General features: G+C 49.8%; 1 protein-coding gene across 2 annotated transcripts in view; it reads left to right on the forward strand.

Annotated features, from left to right (window-relative positions):
• CASTOR2 (cytosolic arginine sensor for mTORC1 subunit 2) overlaps positions 1 to 22,727 on the forward strand; it is a 120,548-nt gene that overhangs the window by 81,088 nt on the left and 16,733 nt on the right. Inside the window, exon 1 of one of the 2 annotated variants that reach the window (XM_040532118.1) lies at positions 8,846 to 8,906. The exons of the other annotated variant lie outside the window; for it this stretch is intronic. Within the exon in view, the coding sequence (XP_040388052.1) occupies positions 8,861 to 8,906 (46 nt within the window). The 5' untranslated portion in view covers positions 8,846 to 8,860. Of the gene's footprint in view, positions 1 to 8,845; positions 8,907 to 22,727 lie in introns of those variants that run through there. 2 annotated transcript variants of the gene reach the window in all.

Raw genomic sequence — 22,727 nt, forward strand, 5'->3', positions numbered from 1 at the left:
TAAGTTTATTAGTTATCGATGACGAACACGATGAGTCCAGCAGGTCAAGGCATCTCTATCACCTATATAAAGGGCCGTCTGTGCTGTGACAGCCCAGCGTTTAAGGTTTTCTTTCATGTTCAGGATCAGTTGGGAGTCTTGGGACTGGAGAGTCATCTCTGACTGTGTCAGGTTCAGAAGAAGTCCAGATTTGTTTACCCTAAGGAAGAGGTCATGTGAGTCCACGGCAGACACAACGGCTTTGTTCTGTGGGACGCTTTGCTTCTATGCCCTCTTTCATACCGCGCTGTCCCGTGGCGCTTCACAACAACAACAAGGCACAGCAGAGCTAAAGAAGTTAGCTATCCTCTTATTTATATTTTTAGGACCCAAGATTGTTGTTGCTCCATACAAATCAGTGTTTAGCTGCTCCAGGGTAGCGCTTATGAAACAGGCTTGAAGGGGGTAGCCCGAAAAAAGGCAAGTGCCTCAGCCGAAGAGCATGCCGAGCAGCAGGGTTGCCAGCAGGGCTGTGTGCCCGTCTCCACCGATGAACTTGTTTGAGACAGGAGGGTAAAGCTGCGGAGCAAATGTTTCAGTCTGCAGTGCCTGTAAGCCTCCGTGTCTGGGGCATCCGTCATCTCTCTCGATCGGCTCTTTCAGGACCTGCGTTTATATGAAGATGCCTGTTTTATTTCTTTGCTCAACAGCTTGCACTGAGCTTCTGCTAAGTCCTGTCATGGGACTTTATTTGGCTTTTGATTCCCTGCAATGCACAGAGAAATTCCACTTTGCACTTCTCTGATCATGTCTGCAGAAATGAATTTAAAATATTCTTGTCTGTGCTTACCTCTTTTACTCTCCTAACACTTCTAGTGCTGTAAAAGCAGCCAGAATGCAGTTTGCTTATGTGCTTTGTCTTCCTGTGTCAGATTGAAATGTAAACTCTTGGGGGCAAGAACCGTCTTTCTGAAACAAGCACATGGCTTTTCCTGGTGGCGTCTCATCCGCTGTATTAAAACTTTTATTAAAACTTGTATTAAAAACTTAGGTGGTACAAGCCTTTAAAACAAAACTGTGTGATAAATCAAATTGCTCCCAGCTGGCGGAGCATGCTGAAGATACCAATGTCTGCTTTTCTGCTTGCACTGTTTTTTTGTGTTTTTTTTTTTTTTAATTAGCACCTCCCCATGCAGGGTTTCCCTTCCCTGCGGGGTGAGCAGATAGGAGCAGTGGTGCCCGCTCAGGAATCCGCCCTCAGAGCCCCCCTGGGTTACAAACCTTGCTTTTTGGAGGATCTCCAGAAGCTGCAGCAGTTACTGCGAGTCTGAATGCCCACCTTGGCTTTCAAAGAGTGGGGCTGTGGCCATAACAGGAGCAGGCTCTGGCTGTGTCCAGCTGAGTAGCACCTACAGCTGGATCCAGGAACTGCCGTGGGACTAACGCTGGGAACCGTGATCCCCCGGGCCCCTGTGCTGACCAGTCTGCAGGTCTTCTGCACCCGCTAAGTGGTTGCTGCTTTTAGAGAGCTCAGATGAGCACTGTTTACCCATCTTCTTTCAGGCAGACCAATTTGAAAACCTCTTAACTGGCATTATTTTCCAAACCTCTCAATTCTTCTCCCTTTTGTTAAACATTTGCTTTTCTCTACGTGATGATCTGCAGTAATGCAAATAATCTCTTGCTGCATCTCAGGAGAGTAAACACTGTGGGGAGAGTTGTGGGTTTTTTTTGTAAGTAATCTGTTTTTTTTTATTTTTTTTTATTTTGAATGGAAAGCAACATTTTACTAATCTTCCAAATCTGTCAGCTTAATTCTGTATTTGTTACCAGCGTAACCTTTTGTCCCTGTAGCATTCTGGGCAATTTGCAACCTGTGAGAAGTTTATAGATATTTTGCTCAGCACGAGTCAGCAGAATGCACTGGCTTGATGAGCTGCCAGCTCTCCTGCCCCAGCCCAGGCAGGTTTCGGCGTACCTGGGACTCAGGGGACACTGATGCAGTCTGAGAGGTGCTTCTGGTAGTTGGTGTCAAGAGCCTGTGGCAGTGCCTTTAATCAATGTGCTATTAAAGAGGCCATAGACTCTCTATCGCTGGGTGGTTTAAAAGAATGCGTTAAATGGAATTGGGAAGGATCTACAGGTAATGGCATCACCAGAGACCGGCTGTTATGCCTGATGATCGTTCAGCCTTGCCTTTTTACATTTCATATTGTGTACATTATAGATGTACGCACCTCTCAGCACCAAACAGGGAGAGAATCACGTCACGTACTGTATAAATGTAGGAAGAGGTGGTCCATGCTCTGCAGATTTGGTCTTAAAAACCAGGCAGGCATTAGGAGATGGCATGTTAGCCCAGTATTAGAGGGGGAGAACCAATGTACGGAGAGATGCTCTGCAAGATAATCTGTGGCAGGGCCTTGTCTCAGCCCCCCAAACCGATATTCTGTGCTCTAAATGGCCCTCTCTTTGCTGGAGCTAGTTTAAAAATACATGTCAGTGAAACAGAGCTTGCAGACCTCTTTGGCTGGGTGCCCATAGCTAATCACTGGAGACTTCACAGTGAGGTCTTTCAGAGTGTCTGTTTGATTAATGGTCCATATTTCGCAGATCTGAGGCTTTTTATTTTATTCTTAGATTTATTACATATCATTTATAAGAGTTAAATATGTTTTAATTCCATCTTAAATACGGTGAAACAATTTCTACAGTGAGGTTGGCGTTTTCACCTGGCAGCAGCATGTTTGTGGAGGCTTGTGCTTGGGACTGCAGCTGGTTAGTTGGGATTTTTTGCACCCCTGCTGCATGCACTTCCCCAGAAGTCTTGTAAAAGTAAGAAACCAGCGAGCTCTCAACAACCACCAGGCTGAACCTCAGTGCATCGTGCCTCGAGGTGTTGAGGGATAACTGCTGCTCTCACGGGAGAGGGGATTGACGTGTCAGGGGGGATCGATGCAAAGGTGTCTGCAGAGGGGCTGGGTGGGGAAGGGAGCTGTAGTGTGCTGAGATATGGAGATGAGCAGGCCAGTAGGGAGGTGTTAGCTGCTGCCCTGTGTCACCTCCTGGGCACCGGGCTGGTGGGCTCAGTGCTTTGGGCTCAGGCGTGAGCACACGCTTGTCGCAGAGCAGGGGTAAAACCCAGGGGTCCTTTCTGCAGCTGCTCTCCTGACAGGCTGCTTGCAGTGGCTGATCCCTGAGCGCAGGAGTTGCACGTGGAGCCCTTCTTAAGCAGCTCTTCGTTCCCCCGCTGGCTGGCATGCTGGGAGCTGGACAAAGGAAGCTCCTGGTGGAGAAGGGCTGTCCTCTGTCCTCAGAGAGTCCAGCAGTTTTCTTTGGCCCAACCTTGAGTACGTCAGAGTGAAACCTGATTTTTAAAAGTTCACACAGTCTGCACACTGCATCCCTTCCTTTTAAATTAAACATCCTTTTTTATTGCCCCCCAGTGAGCCCACATGGCAGGAAGACCCCCAGGCGCGTTCCCATTGTGGCCACTCTGCTTGGGGCCGGGCTGTTTGCTGCCGGCTCAAACCAAGTGCTGCAGCAGCAACTGCACACGTCTGCTCGATAAACAGCACCCGGCCCTATCCTCAGCTGCTGGTTCCTGAGGACGTCTCTTTTTTTTCCTCCCCCATTTGCATACATGCATGAACAAGCTGCCGGTACCTGCGTACAACCACGTAGAAGGATTCGTTAACAAGGGAGTTAGCTGCTGTGCCGTGTGTACCTGCAGCGCTTTGATCTTGGGAAGGGCACTCAGCAGCAGAAGCAATTCTGCATCCAAACCGGTATCAAAAGCCTTTATCCTGAGCACCTGGGGCTGGAGGCTCGGCAGGGCAGGGTTCTTTGAAATGAATTAGGAGCATTTCTCCTGAGAACCGGGAACATTTGTCTCTGTTAAGCTTGTTTCTGCTGTTTCCCAGTGCTGCAAGTGATCAGTTATTGTAAAATCCCTTAATGGTTTTTATAGAAGAGAAGAAAACCATGACAAATGCAAGCAAACTTGCTGCTTTTGCTTGTTTTGATACTACTTTCTCTAATATTTTCTGTCCTAAATGACAAATGGCTGTATTCTTTGTGGTTGCTGAGGACCACTTGCAAAGCACTGCGGAGCAGGACTCCCGTGCATTCATAGCTTCCCAGCTCCAACTTCTTGAGCCAGCTTTTCCAGCAAATTGCTTTTTTCTCAACTTAATTACTCAAGACCATAATACCTAAGTGTCAAAAGTCCACAAACCAGAGCAAGGCAGTATTCGTCATGCAGTAATATACCTCACTACATTTGATAAGGTTTTTGTAAGCTATTCCATCGTCCCCTAACCACATTTTAGCCCAAACCTAGCATCGTCATGCCAGCTAACTCATTTTTATCCCTTCTGCTCCCGCTTTGTCCTCTATTCTTATTTTTCTTTCACTTGCATTTACGTGACCAGCCCTGCCAGGCTTTCCTTCTACACTGGGCTGCAATTGCTGCCTCCAGAGCCACTCTCAGTAGTGGGGTCTGCTCTGTGCCACAAAAGCTTTTAAGGGCAGAAAGCCTCTCTGAATTTACTCAGTGCACTCCAAGCAGCTGCATTTGTATTTGTTCCCTCTCTGCTCTCTCAGGGTTGTTTTTGTTCCTGTGTGTGGCACCCAGCGATGTGCTCAGCACGATGCCTTCCCATCTAGGTAGCCCTGGTTTGGGTGTATTTATAAAGCTGGTGCAAGTCGGGAGAGCATCGGTGGCCTTACCAGATCTGGGGAGGTGGGAGAGTGAAACGGCAGAGGGGAGCAGCTAGCTAGCAAAGTGGTTATGTCAGCGGATGTCTTCTGCTCTTTCTGCAATCAGCTCATTTGTTTCAAAGAGGACCAGCCTGAAAAAAGGCAGAGTTACTGAGGGTGCTGTTTGTTAGGCTCTGTGCTGGGATAACAAAAGCAAAGCGAGCCCTTGCCTAAGCCCACAGGGCAGCGTGATGCGGGAGCTCGTGTTGTGCCACTGAACTGATTTTTATTTTTGCCTTCAGAGGCAGAACACCCACCTTGGCTCTTTTTAGGTCCAGAGATATGAAATAAAGGAAAAGAAATATTTCCAGCTTTTGGAAACTTTCATTTTTTTTCATGCAGCACCTAGTTTGGAAGCAAAAGTCTCTGTTGCTCTGCCAGTACGGCTGTTCAGAAGAAAAGATTAAAAACATATATATATGCCAGGGAAAGATTTTAAAGGGGCACCAACTGGCATTGATCTTGCTGGCAGATAAAACAAATTTCCGTCAGCTTCTCCTCAGCATCTTCTGCGTCGTGCTCCCCTCCTTTATTTTTATCTTCTGAGCTATCATCAGTAAGAGATTAAAAAAAAAAAAAAGAAAAAAAGATAAACAACAACCTTCCAGTATGGGGAAATTTAGTGTCTACACAGAATCACAGCCTGTCCCTTTAAACTACAGATAAGCCTTAGTGGAATTTCTATTCTGGGAATAGTTAATTCTGTTTGAGGTTGGGCAAGAGAGAAACGCACACAGGCTTAGTAACAATATTTTTACTCCAGTTGATTTTTTCTCCTAAGGATTTGCCTCCCTCATTTGATAGAAAGTGCAATTATTGATCAATTTTCCGCTAGGAAGAAGATTTTAAAAAAATAGAAAAAGAAAAAGACGAGGGAGAAAGAAGAAACAAACAAAAAGCCCAAACGAGAGTATTTGTAGCTGTAGTGCTGTTATATAATAGCCATTATGTAATGCCTGTTGGTGCCAACTAAAAATATACTGGAAGATAACTTCCAATTCATTGAAGCATTTAACTAGCGTCATCCCAGGGTTTCTTGTTCTGGATTCAGACCGTCCTGCAGATGTTGAGAAGGGCTCACAAGTCCCCTAGACCTCACAGCAACCTGTTCTGTCTCCTGTCCCTCTTTCTCCAGTCTTGTTTCTCTCTTCTACCCGAAGCTTTAGCAATGGTAAATGCCTTTTCAGACACCTCTGCTGATTGCACGTTCCACTGACCATGCCATCGGTCCTCACGGCCCCTTTTCTAATGCGTTTTTGGGCTGAGCCTTAAATGTCCACGGTATATACTGCGTTTTCAGGAGGCGAGTATAAAGCCTAGCAGTGAATAGATTTTGCAATTGCTTATGCAGCAGCCATCGAACGCTCGACAGCTTCATGGGCTGTTTTATAGGGAGCTCATCTCCTGCAGCTGGGCTGCAGCTAGAAGGGCGCTGCCTGCTCCATCCCAAGCCCCCTGTGAGCTGCCCGCAGGACCTGAGGCCAGTACCCAGATGCCCAGGCAGATGCAACTACAGAAATGGAGTAAAACCCCACGGTGCTCGTGCCCAGTGCTGGAGAGGTGCAGCATGAGCTGTGGTCTGCAGCAAAACACTGTCATGGTGCTGGCTGTGCCAGACCTGGAGCAGCATTCCCAGCAGCAGGGCAGTGCCACGAGGTGGCCGTGCCTTGGCCAGGGCTTGGGACAGTGGCAGCCTCAGGGGCAGGACAAGAAGCATCACCCCTGGGAAAGCATCACCCCTGGTCCCTGGACAAGGGGACACGCAGGGCCGTGGGAGGTGACGCAGGCAGCAGCGGTGAGCTGCGCTGCTGGTGGGGACCCTGCAGAGTTTGTTGTTTGGACAAGAAAAGTTCAAATAGCCCTGGCTGAAAAAGCCATGAGCAAAAGCCCTCTTTACATCCACATATCCAGGGTTTCAGTCAGCATAGAGGTTTATGACACTACTTATCACAAAATGTCACAGATGCTCTAGTTAAAGCCTCACAGTAGTACTGAGGAGAGGGTACCCAGACCTGTTATCACCACTGGGAAGTGGAGCCGTGGTTGATGCAAGTTCTGTTGGGTCACACAGGGATTCGGACAGTGGAGTTTGGGCTCCCATCCTTTGTGGCAGTCAGTGTATGACGCTGCCGTTTCTGTTCCTGATCACAGAAAACAGAGTCGTGCCTTTCTGTACCCAGGCACTAGGACCAGGATATCAACGCTGATGGTACAAATCTGTATTCAGGCTTTTTGCTGTAGCAGATGCATCTTGTTAATGCTGTATTGCACCTCTGTGGTCAGTGACACTGGTGGTGCCACGGCAGCAGCCAGAGGTGCTCTTATAGGTGACTGGAGATGCCATCGAACTGCCCGAGTGCTCTGGGATCACTGGTTCAGCCCCCAGTGAGGTCAGCAAAGATTTTTCTTTTTCAGAAGAGCAGAGGCTGAGTCCATCTTCAGGACTTACAGAGCCTTTGTTTTGTGAGGATTAACCCAAGAAGAGCCATGATTGTGTCCAAGCAAGCATTATATATATGTGGCAAGTTTTGCTGTTGAAGGTGCAGTAGGAGTCATTAGTACCCATAATAATTATTGTTGTTGCTATTGCTTTATTACAGCAATATAATGAAGTATGAGTGGAGATAACTCCTGGTTAAACTTAATTTCCTCTGCAGGAACAGAAATGTTGACAAACTAATGAAGGGAACCAGCGGTGCTTTGCACTTGAGTTGGCTCAGTGTCAGCCACAACGGCAAGTGCAATTACGTTGCATCCAGTTTTAAAGAGGGGAAAGTCCTGATAAGTGGAACTAGGATTTTGCCAGCCAAATATTTTTTTTATCTGCTTGCTTTTAACTAATGCTGCCTCCTTTCTGCCCTGTGGATGTGCTTCATGTCCCAGCTCCTGGCCAGATGAAAGACATCTTTCTCCTGGAAGATGCCCACGTGGGAAGGGCAGGGGGTTAAAGAGAGTGATGTGAGTGCTTATTCAAAACCACAATAAATCAGATGAGTGATGATTATTTAGCACTATAGTTAGGACTCCGAGCCTCAGGCCAGTGTGATTTGCTTTCCGTGGGGTAAGATATTGCCTAGAGCATGCCTGCTTACTGCCTTATTTGTATAAAGAGGGACAGGGAGCCTGTGCAGAGTGGGTCTTGCTGATGTGTGTGTTAGCAGAGGCCACTCTCCCTGTGCCTATGTGTGTTAAATGCCAGGTGGCAGACAGTTGGAGAGGAGAGATGCAAAAGCTGTGGAAAAAAAGAGCCAATGGCTCTGGCGCTGCCCCGCTGGCCCAGCCGGGTGCAGCTCGAGCAATATACTTACTTTGGCTCCCTTCCCTCGCTGGCGTCATCAGCGTATTAACTGGAGATGTGGCCATGAATTTTTTAGTGCCAGCAAAGAGCTGAAAGTCTGAAACGTTGAATAGGTAACGAGAGCCACTGCTCTGTGCATGCTCCCCCGGGGGAGATGCACGGGGCAGGTGCTGGGTGCCTGAGCTGTGCTGGTGGAGCTGGGAAGCGCTGTGCCGGTGCCTCTGCACCCGCTGCATGCCTCCAGCGGGGTCACCGGCACTGCTGCGCCACGGGTTCGCGAGCTCCTGGGCAAGATGTGCTGAGAAGAGCATTGATTACGTTCTGAATAGGCAGAAATAAACCAGGCAGTACTGTATCAGCGGTATTGTTGTGTCGGATTGTTATTTAAAAGAGCGTTTCATTTGGAAGCTCTGACCAGCTCTTTGATTGGGAATCAGCTGGGTTTGTTATCGTGCCTACGTTTAAATTCTGCTTTCCATTTAATCTCTTTAGTCTGCATCTTGCATTAAAAACCCACTTGATTTTATGACCAGAAGATGCCCTGGCTGCTCCTCCCGTAACAACTGCCTCACCACCAGATATGCCATAGCCATTAAGCCGACCCCTGTGGTGACCTGCATATCTTTAAGCATTTAAATGAGTCCTACAAATTAGGCTTTTAGGATTAGTCATCGTAGATTTGCAGCATCATTGGTGTGTTGCCAAGGCCCCCGGTTTTGTCGCCATGACTACTGCCGCGGGGTTACCGAGGAGCACAAACTGCAGGAAAGTTTATTAAACAGAAAACTCACGTGCCAGAGCCCGAGTGGGTGAGCAGTGACGATGCACCCGCCGTGGCCGGGGGAGCACCTGGATGCTGATACCGGAGGTGGGCCTTTGGAGGGGGGAAGATGCTGTTTTCCACCCAGGGAAAAACATATTTTGAGAAGCTGGAGAGGCAGTGGGAATGTGTGCTCAGTCCATGAAATGCCCTCATCCTGCAGGGACTGTCCCTGTCCAGCAAGGGCTGTGGGCCATGCGTGGTGCACGGAGCTGCAGGAATGGCGATCCTATGATGGAGCATCTGCAGTAACAAAGTCCTCTGGTACCGTGTCGTTAGACCGAGGGGTGAGAACTGTCAAGTTTGAGGATTTTTTTAAACGTGAGCACTGAAAAACAGGATGCTGTGGTTTGTCTCCAGTAGGGAATGTAGAACCCACCTGTTCCCTGCTTTCACCTATTTAGATACATGCCTGCCTTGTGCAAGGGGAAGCACCTGACCTGTGTCCACCTTCTTTTTGAGACCTTCAGACATGGGAATTGGGGCTGTAGAAACGACAAAGTGCCATTTCTTCAAGATCTGTGGTCTTTTATCATTTGAAAACACAGCCCCCATAGCTTTCTTTTTTTTTTTCTTTGATTTGTTTTTCCCTTTGGATGTCTTCCTCTAGGACCTTTAACATGTGTATACATCAGTTTGCTTGGGAACTCATGAAGAGGTCGTGCATTTGGTAGGTTCATCCTGGCGTAGTTATCGCCACGCTGTTGATGTACATGGCTCTTTCTCACAGTTGTCTCCAGTTCCTCAGCCTGGCTTCTCTGGTTCACAAGAACCTGGGACCAAAGTCTTCCTCCTGGCCAAACCTGCTGTCCTCTTTGGCACGGGTTGGACTCCGTTGTTGAAGCCTTCAACAAGACAACACTAGAAATCATCAGCAGATGTTCACCTGCACCTATCGTAGTAGTATCTACATTACAAAGCATCCTTTATAGTCCTTGAAGGGAGAAGGGAATCCACAGAACGGTTCTTAGGTCTTCAGCAGTTCTGCAGACACTTTCTTCTGCTTTGGGCAACACTAATAAACCAGCTGGCCAACAGCACACTTAGTGCTGGGCAGGAGCTCCCAGAGGGCTTCCCTCCTGCAGGAATCTGCTTTTTCCATCTCACCTCGTCCCTTCTCACAAGCTTGTGGCCAAGCATCTCCCCAAGGTCAGCTGCCCCATCTGAGCGTGGGATGCTCCCTGGGCTCTGCCACCAGCTTACTATCCTGGCATAGAGGCCTGAGCATTGTGTTTTGTTTGTTTGTTTTTGGAAGAGATTCTTTGAATTCAAAGCACAGCAAATTCCTGGCGGGGCAGCTGACGGTTCATGCTCTGTGAGAGCTCCGTGCCTGGGACTTGCTCTTCCGTGGTCCTTCCTGACCTTCCAGCAACAGTGCCAAAAACCTCTGTCATGGGTTACAGATCAAAAATACAGAAATAGAACGAACCAACATGCTGGGGTCAAGAAGGGGACAAATTCTCCTGATGCCAGCTCATATGTGTGGCCTGAAGACAAATTGCCTGTCCTGTGAGCCTGATACTGCCTGAAAATGGGACTGGTTGGGAGGGGAGAGCCTTGCAGTGCGTGCAGAAGCTGGCATGTTTGTGTGTTATATATAGGCGTATGGATGTACATGCACACAAACACTTTATATATGCCTGCTAGCAGGCCACCACAGCCCTACTGCTTCCTCAGTTTGGAGGTTTCCTGCTTAAACCATTCTGGTTTCCCTCTTATGTTTTGTTTTTACCTCTAATTTCCCACAAATGGGCAGTCAGGGAGTTCTCCTACCACTCTCCTAAAGGTTTCCTTCCCCTGAACTAACTCTGCTTTGCAGAGGATTTTCACTTACGCAGTAAAGTGCTTGTTAGAGGTCTGTGTGGGTGACTAAATGCTGTTTGCTTTCCAGTGTCAGTCCTGTTCCATATTTGTATTTGTCCTGAATGTTCTGGAGAAATAGGGGAAAACTATGTTTTAGCATGAGACCCATCTCAGCGTAAGTGAATTTTGTGCCTATTTCTTCTATGTCTGGCTACATTGATCTCATGGTTATGGGAGTAGAAATAAAAAAGTAAAATCCTGAGCTGTCTTGTTTGGGTGAACTGGCTGCCTCCAGAGTATACAGCCTGCCGTGGAAAGCATCTCTTTTTTAATTGCACCTAAAGTTGCCGTTTGGTGGAATTCAGTGCTGGATTACCCCAAAGCCTGGCTGTCTCAGGAACACCAATGTTCTCCGTAAGAAAGCGAGATTTGCACACATGCACTGAATGAGCGTCTCTTTTGGCTGGTTTCAGCCAAATTTGGCAGAGGCCCCTCTTGGAGCCAGCCTTCCCCTTATCTTCACGCATTCATCCCTTTTATCCACTGGCAATTACCTTCATGATAACAGAATCAAATGCTGCAGATGAGGTGAACACACCATAGCGCCTCTCCCAAGGTACAGCATTGGGCCTGGTCACCTGAGCAGGCTTTGCTGGGAGATTTTGGGTGCTCCCTCGTTGCGGGGTGTTGCAATCCACCAGTGTGTACTCTTGAACTGTCTTGTTCTTTGTCACTCAGGGTAATAATTACCCAGACCATTTTACCTTCCAAATGCTTTGCAGCTATTAGTCACTCATCAGCATTCCTGAAACGACAGGGTTCATATCCCCATTGTAGAAATAAGGAAAGGGAGACAAAGAAGATAGCAACAGAGCTTTGCAGAAAGTGTCTGCAGCCCCGGGGGACTGCTGGGGGGCTTCATTTGCAGCCTTGCTATTTCCGAGGTGAGAGGAGTGCTTGTGCAAAGTCAGGCTCTGCGTGTCCTGGAGCGGGGAGAGGCTTTTGAAAAATTGCCCCTGAATTAGAAAGTTGATTTAGGAGTTAGATCAGTTTTCCTCCAACTGCGAGGCTTGTTTGTCTGGGGGACTTGGCAGGGAGATCATGGGAGAGCTCCCAGCGAAGCCAGCGCCATGGGAGGATGGGCAGCAGTTTGAAGCCTTCCTGCATCATTCTCACAAAGCATGAAGCAACCTGGAATGAAGAGAGGGCTCAAGTTCTGCCGAACATCAACCAGCCATGCAGAGGCAAGAGGGAAAACTGCTGTCTCCTGCCCGAGCTTTGTCTGCAGCTAACCCTTACGTTCTGGCCATTTGTATTCCTGGTTTCTAGCCTGCCCTCCTGCATCTCTCTGTATCCTGGCGAAGGAAGTGCTGTGATCAAATGTTAATGCTCAGGAAAACCTTGCTGTGAGCAGCAGCGCTCACATCCTGCTGTTTAATTTTGCTTGTCGTGGGCTACAGGGATCAGTGGTTAGGGCAGTTGGCCGCCGCAGCTTCTCTTGCACCAGGCTGCAGGGAACTGTGCAAACCACGGCCACCTCCCTCCCTTCGAGTGCTAAATAAGTGGTGTGTGTGATCTGTAATGCTCCTTATCGGGGCCTGGCTTTGTTTACTTGCATAATTCCCTCAGTGCCTTACCAGATTAGCATGATTTCAAAGTGTTAAGAGCATCAGTGCCTGAAAGAGTTTTGCAGTCAGCTTGCCTCGGCCTCCCCCATTCAGATTAGATGCAAACACATTCTTGATAATAGAAAACCGTTTGGACAGAGGTGGTTTTCCTTTCATCCTAGATGAATAATAGAAGCATGGAGACCTGTTAGCGAGGAGCAGGGCTTTCTCAAGTGGCTGCTTTAATCCTTGCTGTGTCTCTGGTACCTGCCTTTTCTGCAGGCTCATGTTTAGGAGCGGTGGCGGAAGCCCCATGTCCTGCAGCAAAGGCCGCAGCCTCTGCAAGGACACTCGCTCCTCCAAAAGGGACCGGTCCTGAGCCTTGTCGTGGGCCTGGGCCTAGCCCTAAGCAGGCTGGCACTTGCTTGGGACCTTGGCTTTGTGGCCAGACCACACCTCGTGCCCATGCACGTACCCAGCACAGTCGGGGCTGCTTATGAGGTACCTTTACTTTGCTTGGAGTGCTGGATACAGCAGAGAAGGCTGAAGCTTTGGTCTCTGGTGTAACTGGGCAGGTATCTTTAGCCCCAGCCAGTCCCAGTCTGCTTGTTGCTGCTCTCCTTGTTCGTGCTGTGCCCTGCTGCATGGGAGCAGTGTCAGCTGCACCCCTTTTGCCTCACAGAAACATCGGCCAGCTGGGCCTGTATCCGAACTTGGGCTCGGCTGGAGCCCACCGCTGACTTCAGTACCCAGGAAGATCTGTCGTTGTTCCTGCTTGCTGTCAGCCTTCCCTCACCACCCTCCCCTAAAACTCCCACCCCTCAGCTTGCTGAATAATTTCAAGGTGCTAATTGCCCCACGCTGCAGCTGATGCATTGATCTGGAACACAAACAGTCTCGAGGTAATTTTCTCTCAGAGCCAGCCTGGGGCTTACGCAAGCGCTGGTGTTTGTTTCCTTGTTTTTAATTTCCTGCAAAGAAAAGCTTTTGTGTTGCTCTTGACAAGATGCCTGTGCCTCTGTTTCAGCGGCTGCTCCGTCAGGGCACGTGGGTCTCGAGGAAAATGGACACTGACAGTGCGCGTTCCTTGTGAAACCGAGGTCTGTGGGCGCGAGTTGGAAGTCCTGATCGGTCACGTCCCTCCGTCAGAACTGCGCTCTGCTCCGCGGGGTATCAAGTGGCTGCTCTTGCTCATCATTGGCCCAGCCTTTGGAAAGGCTGGGAGCATCTCAGACGTGTTGTCCTGTTAACTAAATACTTGTTCTGTTAGCTAAATCCTTGGAGCAAAGCTTGCTCATCCCTGAGGACTCTGACATCCCTGCTGCGGCAGCTGGCCACAACAGAAGAGGGCTGGCTACCAGCCCCTGGAGAACACAGCATGCACCCTGTGTGGCAAAGAGTTAATTTTCCTGTAGCTGTTGCTACCAGTCGCCAGCAGAAGCCTTGTGCCGAAGGTTGTGCTGGTTGTGCTGAAGGTTGTGGTGCTGGTTGCGCTGTGTGCTTGCAGGGTTTGAGCCGTGGAGGGGCGGGGGTGTGCAGATGATGTAATGTGAGCAATTCCCGGTGCTCTGCAAGCAGGAGGCTGTGCAAAAATAAACCCATCGGCAGCCGTTTCTCTCCCTGTCTCGCAGGCGCAGGTTCAATTTGCCTGCAGGATTTGCCCTCGTACCTTTTAAATAAAATGGGTGGTGGTTCTGCTGAGCAGGGAGGAGGGCAAGGCTGGTGCTGCAGCCCTGGGCCAGGGTGGCGATGGGGAGCGGAACGCACGCAGGATGGTGCTGGTGGGGCTGTGCACGGGGACGAGCACCCCTGCACCCCTCTGGGACATCCACCTCCATCAGCAACTTGTGGAGCAAACTTTGCATCTGATTCTGCATCAGCCCTGCCTGCGGGTGGTGTGCGTGTGTAGGCAGCAGTGAACAGCAGTCGTCTACCCCAGCCAGCTGGGCAGAGTTGAAGGACAGCTCCCGGCTGTGCACATAAGGAGGTGGGAGCAGGGAGGTGGTGGCACCGTGTGTGCTCCCGGCCTCTTGCCAGGCTGCCTGGTGAGCGCCTGCCAGGGACAGATCTGTCGGAAGGGAAGGTTCACGCCAGCAGTGTGTCACACCATGCCCTTGCAGGGAAGGGAAGCTGGCTTATGCACCAAACCATAGCTTTAAGGATTTCACCAACAATTGGAAAATTTCTTGTGCTGCTTTTTCAAAACCATCTGCATGAGTGAGTGTATGCAGCCCTCACACCTGTGTATTCAGCTTTCCAGAAGCGGCAAGGACTGGTGACACCTCTAGAACACTTCAGCACCTCCCAGCCAAGGAAAGATTTTCTCACTTCAAACAAAATAGTGACATACCCCCTCTGTCTGTCCACAAATAAAACAGGACATGGGAGGTAGAAAGAAAGAAACAACTCACAAAATGGAGACTGAGCTGCTGCGAAGCCCCTTCCCAGCACTGTCTTATGTCACCTGCATGCCTGCTGCTGGCAGGAGACATGGATGGAGCAGAGCTCAGCTGGTCTGTGTGGCTGGTGGCCCCCCCCGGTCTTTGATTTTTGCAGTGATGGCTTCAGATGGCAAGTGGTGAGCAGGTGTCATCCTCGGGACAGTGGGCTGGGTAGCAAGCACTCCCCTGTTTCTCTCTGGTTCACCCACAGATGTGCAGGTATGTCAGTGCTGTCCCAAAATTTGTTTTTGAACTGGTGTAAGTTCTTGAGAAGTGTTCTGGAGCCATTCTGCAGTCTCAGAGTGAGACGGGAACACCCAAACAGCAGACCTGTGTGATCCTCTGTCACTTGGACACTACTGACACTGCCTCTGGCCTGACTCAGTGTGGCCATTGGTGTGGATCCAAAACATCTCCAAGAAAGATTTCTTCTCTTCCACATCCGCTAACTGGAACAAGGGGTGGAGGCATTTAGAAAAACAACTCCAAAGGTCAGAGAGCTTGGAAATTTCATGTAAACAGATTTACTCTGCAGAGACTTGCTCTAACACTGCTGTGTATCAGAGACCCACCTGAACGTTACAAATGGCCTCCCTCATTCATTTCACTGCCGTAGCCTTGTCTGTAGCTCTGGACACAACCTGAGATGACACAAGTGTTCTCCTCCTGTTTCATGGGGTGGCAGATCACAGCACCACAGCAGCACGTCCAGGAACACTCATCCCTTGCACCCGCAGGGAGCTGAGCTACACTAGGCTCTGCTTCTTGCCACAGCCTTCACTCCAGGCTGGGGGAAGGACTGGTCAGCCTGGGGGCTTCCTCGAGGCCAGGAAACATCGATGCTCGCAGCAAGGTCCCTGCGAGACTCCTCAGGTACAAACTCCTGAGCCAGCAAAGGGAGAGGGCTGAGCACATGAGCTCACGTGGGTCTGAAGGTTTGTGCCGGATGCTTCCGGTGAAGCTGCTCGAGGTGCAGCAGGTCTGGTAGGTGTGCAGCAGAACACATCACCGTTCAGGCATGCCAGTGGTTGGTGTGGGACATGAGGAGACCCCAGGCAGCGTTCCTGGCCTCTGCCTGCAGCACCTGGAAGGCTGCAGCGTAGTGCTCAGCAGTAGTGGAGTTCAGCTCTCCGTCACATCAACACAGAGATGCTAGAAGATGGGGAAGCTGAGACTGGGAAGAATATTTGCAGGTTTGAGAGCAAATGTATCTTGCTTCACATGGCTGAAGATCTCTCTCCTTGCGTTGCAAACTCATTCTTTTCTCCCCTGGGAAATCCTGGCCTTTCATTGCTGCAAGACGGTCCAGCTGCACTCCAGATGCAGACCAAAGGAGTCACTTGTTTTGCTTGTAGGTTGGAGCCTAACAGAGGGAGAAGAAAGCAACTGATTGGATTTCTGCAGCTGTTGCTGTTTTTCCTGTTTCAGAGTGAAAGAAGGCACGGAGACCCCTCAGCTCAGTGGTGCGGGCACTGCTGGGGATGGCTCCAAGTGCCCCGGCACTGTGGACACAGGTGGCTTTGGGAAACCAAAACCTCTGCTACACCTTGACCCCTGCTACTGCCCCAGCGTCCCTGCGCCCGGCCCGCCCCTGTCCTGCAGGGCCACAGCACCTGCAGAACATCCTGCAGCCCTCAGCATCAGAGAGCATCGGAGTCCGGGAGACAGAGAGAGACTCTGCTGCTGCAGCCAGGAGAGCATTCATCTTGAAAACTGGTTCCTCCAGTGAACACCAAAGGCTGCAGGAAGTCAGCAAAGCTTCATCTTTTCCAGCACGTGGGTGATGTGTATTCCAAATCCCTTGTATTTAAAAGAGAAATAAGCAACGGGGTTGAGGAGGAATGCATTTTAATTATTTATCTGAATATTGATGAAATTACGTGGGCCCCTCAGCATTTCATTACACATTTTCAGTGACAAAAAGTCTTCCTACCTGAAGAGTACTGTATTCATCAGTGCACCCTTCTCCCATAAGAAGCTTCCATGAACTTGTACGAATATCTGCCTGCTGTTTGGTGGCAATTTGGATGGTCACCAAACCCAGGCATGCAGCTGTACAGGTGAGCTGTGTTCTGCTGGAGGAATCCCTGCCCTCAGCAGCTCCTGCAAACACCTCGTCTGCAGGGCACTGCGGGCAGGATGGGACCCACATCTCCAGCTTGGAAGGGCATCTGCCAGCACCTACGTCTTCGAGGTCAAAAGCAGCAAGGCAGAGTGCAGCAGGAGACTTTCATCCCCTGTGCTTACTCTTCACCACCTTGGTGGCCAGCTGCTCTTTAATCCTCGCTTTGCTTGCTGGATCACTGTGCCAAGCAGGCAGCAGAAGTGCAGCCCGTGCTGAGAGGCCTGAGGTGCAGAGATACAGCCCCATCCCTGCAAGAAGAAAGCAGAGTGCCAGGATCTCTCTTGCAGCCGCTGGTGTTTCAGTGGGGAGCCAGCAAAAGCCCTGAGGTGCCAATGTGCCCAGTGAAGGCACGTCTGCCAGATGCTTTCTTCTCTCTATCTGCAGTGCAATGTTGAATTGGATCATTCAGGGCGCTGGTCTCTTTTTACAGGTGACAAATGATAGTTTTTGAGGCAACAGCCTCCTGGGGAGTTTTGGGTAGGATATCAGGAAGAATTTCTTTCTGGAGAGGGCGATCAAGCCTTGGAACAGGCTGCCCAGGGAAGTGGTGGCATCCCCATCCCTGGAGGTATTTAAGAGACGTGGACGTGGCACTAAGGAACGTGGTTTGGTGATGAGATTGGGTAGGTCAGGTTGATGGTTGCACTTGGTGATCTTGAAGATCTTTACCAACCTCGAAGATTCTATGAGTCTGTACACTCTTAGCCACACCGTCTCTTTTAACAGGAGCAGAAGTCTTTGCAAACGTTAAGGTACCTTCATTACGGTGGGGGAACACAGGCTTGCAGCTGGCCGGGGCTGTGCACAGTGGGCGAGCATTGCCAGGCAATGGGGCACTCCAGTTCTGGCCCAGTGGTGCCAGGTGATAACTGATGAGTGCTCAAGCACATGCATATCATGAACTGGAGGTATCGGGAGCATTTCTGGGTGCAGCACGCTGCGGCAGCGCTGGGCTTCAAACGAGAGCACTGCGAGACCCAGCCCAGCAGCGTGTGATGCCGGCTGTGCGCCTCGGTCCAGCTGTAGCTGGGACTGCTTGCTCTGCGTGCTCCGTTTGTTGGCAGAGGAATGCAGCACGGGTGTGAAGATGAATCTTTCTGCCTCTACTTTTTAAAGGAAGGAAAAGCGCAGACATTTTTAACCTGGCTTTTGGAGGCTTTTTACATACATGGCAGCGTCTGATAACAATATCCAGTTTATTTTATCTCTTTCCCAGGAATGGGCTTTCCAGGTTCCTCTGCTTGCTGTTTTCAGGCAGCAGAGAGATCCTGAATGGCTTGGGGTGGGTAAAAGTCACTGGCTTGTCTCCTCAGCCCCAGCGGTGAGCCAGGAGTATTTGATTGCTGGAACTAGCCCAGACTCCTGTCTGCACCCTTAATTGGGAAACAGGGATGGGGATGAGCAGGGGACTCCAGAGGTGTAAATAGATCAGTCAGCCACATGGCGTCATCTCTGCTCTGTACAAACGCAGCTGAGGACACGCTGAGCAGAAAGAATAATTTTAATTAGCACGTACTCCTTCCCAGGCTCCGTGACTAGTGTAAATACATCGCCACTTCTGCTGCTTTCAGCAGCCTAGCTAGGGAACTTTCCAGGAAGGTGCTGCACCAGCACGTACCTCATCTCATTCCTCAAAATCCACGTGGGCCGTGGCCACGTACGCAGAGGTGAAGATCACTTTGGCATCTGCTGAAAAAGGGACACGTGTCTTCCAGATAGGCAAAGAGAAGCAGCAATAAACTGTCCTCTTCCATCATCCATGGCATGGAAGTTGTACCCGGGATGTGTTTTGGTAACGGTACGTAAGTGGTAAAAATACACTGACTTCTCTGCCTTTGAGCATGACATCTCCAGTGCTGTCAAACGACGTTCCCACTTACTGCATGCGGATACGTGGGCAGATCTGGAGCAGTGAGAAGCTGCACAGCGTTACATCCCCCCTTCCCAACAAACTCTTACAAAGGTCTTGCTCAAGAGCTGCTCAGCTGTAGCGCCTGCAGAAGCAGTTGTGTTTCACGTGCCAGTGGATGGGGTTGGTTAGGTTATTAGGTCATAGAGATCGTAGAACCACAGAACGGCTTGGGTTGGAAGGGGCCTAAAGGTCATCCAGTTCCAACCCCCTGCCAAGGGCAGGGATGCCACCCACAACACCAGGCTGCCCAGGGCCTCGTCCAGCCTGGCCTTGAACACCTCCAGAGATGGGGCATCCACAACCTCTCTGGGCAGCCTGTGCCAGTGCCTCACCACCCTCTGAGTGAAGAATTTCCTCCTAACCTCTAATCTAAATCTCCCATCTTTTAGTTTAAAGCTATTCCCCCTTGTCCTTTTACCATCTGTCCATGTGAAAAGTCCCTCTCCATCTTTTCTATAAGCCCTGTTAAGTATTGAAAAGGTGCAAGGAGGTCTTCCGGAGCCTTTTCTTCTCCAGGCTGAACATCCCCAGCTCTCTCAGCCTGTCTGCTCGGGAGAAGTGCTCCAGCCCTCTGATCACAAGGGCAGAGCAGAGGGGCACAATCCCCTCCCTCCCCTCCTCTGTTGATGCAGCCCAGGATGCAGTTGCCCTTCTGGGCTGCAGGCACACACTGCTGGCTCATGTTGATCTCTTTGTCCACCAGAACCCCCAAGTCCTTCTCTGCAGGGCTGCTCTCAGTGAGTTCTTCTCCCAGTCTGTGCTCATATCTGGATTGCCCCAACCCAGGTGCAGCCCCTTGCACTTGTTGAACCTCGTTAGGTTCACGTGGGCCCACTTCTCAAGCTTGTCCAGGTCCCTGTGGATGGCTTCCCTTCCTTCTGTTGTATCGACTGCACCACTCGGCTTGGTGTCATCTGCAAACTTGCTGAGGGTGCACTTGATCCCACTGCCGATGTCATTGATAGAGATAATAAACAGCACCAGTCCCAGGACAGACCCTGAGGGACACCACCTGTCACCAGCCTCCACGACATGGAGACAGTGACCACCACTCTCTGGCTGCAGCCAGAGATGCTTTACAAAAAAACATCCCTGTTGTTTGAAAATTCAGAATACTCAAGTGCCCCTGCAAATTGTTTATGGGGACAGTGAAGCTTTGGTGCTTATTGCTGAGCTGACACAGTCTCTTTCCAGTTGCTCCTGAAAAATATTCTGTATTAACTCAGCTGCTGCCTCTGGCTAGGAGCTACTCCTCACTGTGCCTGAAGGATTGCCCTGGGTGAGCAAGGTGATCTGGGAGGCAGGGAGCCAGGTATCCCGATTTTTAGAAAGTAAAGGGGGGATGAGAATGTTTGTAATTCCTCTCCAGTGAAGGGCATGGATAGCTGTCTTCCTTTGAGTAATAACAGTAGTTTGTCAGATGGACATGGGACCTGGAGTCACTGTGTGCAATCCCCTGTGTGTGCGATTTGTCCTGTTCGCACAAGTAGTGTGAAATTCAAACTGGTCATTACACTGGGTAGAGTTTGATGGAACTGCCAGGAAAACACAAGAAAATTGCACTGGGTATGTTCATCCATTCTGGTGTAAACCCACGAACGGCCTTTTAGATTGAGTTAATCCGTAGTTGAAGGAAAACTCATAACGGCAGGCAGGGACCAGGAGAAGATAAATCACACGTGGGAAGTGGCTGCATGGCTTGACGTGCTTCGGGAGTGCTCACAGGAGGTGCAGACCTGGGCAGAGCTGGGCTGGGCTGAGTGCTTTGCAAGCTTCAGCTGCCTGGGGCTTGGGGACGGAGACTTTGCCAGGCTCTGGCAGCTTGTTTTCCCTTCCTTGTCTTCTTTTCGTCCTTTCCCTTTGTCTGCCTTTCATGGTCTTGATAGTGGAAAGTGAGAGACCTTTGCCTTTCAAACCTACCTTAATAACCCCAGAATAGCACTAGCACCAACAGCTTCCTCCCACAGCAGTGAGAAAGCACATCACCCTGGAAGAATCTTCAAAAGAGGCCAGAGCAATGCTTCCCCGTTCTTCCCATTCTTATTCTGTTTTCAGACACTTCAATCTTTGCCAAATTCCCTTTCTGGGCAGAAATTTTCCATGCTGTTTTTCTCCATAGTGCTGATTTTTGCATTAACTGTGAAATGCTTTGATGGTGAGATGTGTACAAACCCCAGCTAAACAGGTCAGCTGTTTCTTGAGAGCAAGGCTTAGAGGAAATGTTATTTTTTGTACCCACTTTATAGGTAGGAAACTGAGGCACAGAAGCATTGAGGTTAAATATATAAAATGTCAAGCTGTCATTTCCTCACTGCAGAGTGTTTGAGTTTATGAACCTAACAATGTTCTTTTGACAGTTTTGTGAGTGGGATAATACCTAAATAGGAAAATGAGATGACGGGTTTCACAGCTTCCCTATTGAGGGAGTTTGGAATAAGAAACTCAGTTCTGCATGTTCTGTTAGATAAAAATGTCAAAAACACAGAAGCAGGCAGTTGGAGATGGTGAGGATCCCCGGCTGTCGATGCAGCCCTGCAGAGGTGCCTGGGCATCCCATCAGGAGAAAATATGGGGCAAAGAAGAGTAATAAAAGAGACAAAAGTTGAAGTTTTCTGGTCCACTGTGGTCCTGGAGAAATCTGCCATCCCATTCCCTGGTAGCATGTGGTATCTAATAAATGCTTGGAGCAACCAGCACTTAAAAGATCCCTGATGTCCTGCAGGATCAGACATATCGCTGCCAGCTTGTGCCTCCAGGGATGACCCAGAGCACGTGTGGGTCTGGAGGCATCACATTCCTTGTGATGTGACTCGTGCTGGCAGGACTTTCTCCTCTGCCTGCTTCTGGCACCCATCATCTCCAGCATCACCCTCTGAAGAGGGTGGCAGTTGACCAAACCACTAACATAAAAGGAGAAAAAAAATTTGCAAAAGCTGCTTGGTTGCAAGCATGCCGACCTCTTCCCAGGACGAGCTCAGACTCATTGAATGATTTCAGCTGAATCAGAGCTGTGCGATTTTCTTCCTTCTCTCCTGCACAGAAGCATTAACTTTTTGGACCTAATCACCTTGTTTCCCAGCACAAAGCCAGGCGATGCGCTTTCATCTCACCCGGCTATTGTGCTCTGCTAAGTCCCTCGCTGTGAGAGCACTCCGTGGCACTCGAATCAAACCGACTCAGAGGACTTTCTGCCTGGCAGCCATCTCGCACCGTGCTGGAAACGCCTGCGGGGCTTATTGAGAGTTGGTGTGGCGACGACACTGCCTTTGCTCCCAGTTATTAAGTGTGAAGCTGGCGGTGCACGTGCCTAGATGCAAAAAAAAGGATATTTGCATCCTCTGACAGGTTATGATTGGCACTGTAACATCTCCAAGACACTTCTTCGCCCTGGTGGGGTCCCTGTAGGGGAAGCTCAGCAGTGGATCACTTCGGCTTGTGGCAGAGCAAAGCGAGGAATGGGGTGTACTGCAGCAATAACCCAGGTGATTCTGGGGTGGTGAGGACTGGGACACAAGGAGCTGGGCATTGCACTGGCTCCAGAGCTGTTTCTGGATTTTAGCACACCACAGAAACTGATAAAATGACATCTCTACCCCAATTTCAACCCATTTGCGTTGCTTTCTGGAAGTGAGAGAAACAAAGCACCCCATTTCTTAGCGTTAAAGGAGTATTACTTTGCATAATCTCTCCAAAAATGTGAGTCTCAGGTGTTTATCCTCTTCCCACTCTCAAGAGCTCGTGTGGCCAGTTTCCATGGTGTTCTCAAGAATAAGAAGCCTCTGAGAGGTTTTCTGAGCAGGGACATCCAGTTTAAACACATACACTGTGTTAGGTATCAGGGAAACCAGGCCAGTGGGTGCTGGAAACCCACCCTGGGCATCCTGGCTCCCCATGGGCTCGTTGATGCTCTGGCTACTGTGTGCTCATCTTGGCAGCACCCAGCTGCAGCGCCTGGTGGCATCTCATCCCCTCCTCGGTGAC

Source organism: Cygnus olor, chromosome 20 (genome assembly GCF_009769625.2).
Source record: "Cygnus olor isolate bCygOlo1 chromosome 20, bCygOlo1.pri.v2, whole genome shotgun sequence".
Classification (NCBI taxonomy): Eukaryota; Metazoa; Chordata; class Aves; order Anseriformes; family Anatidae; genus Cygnus; species Cygnus olor.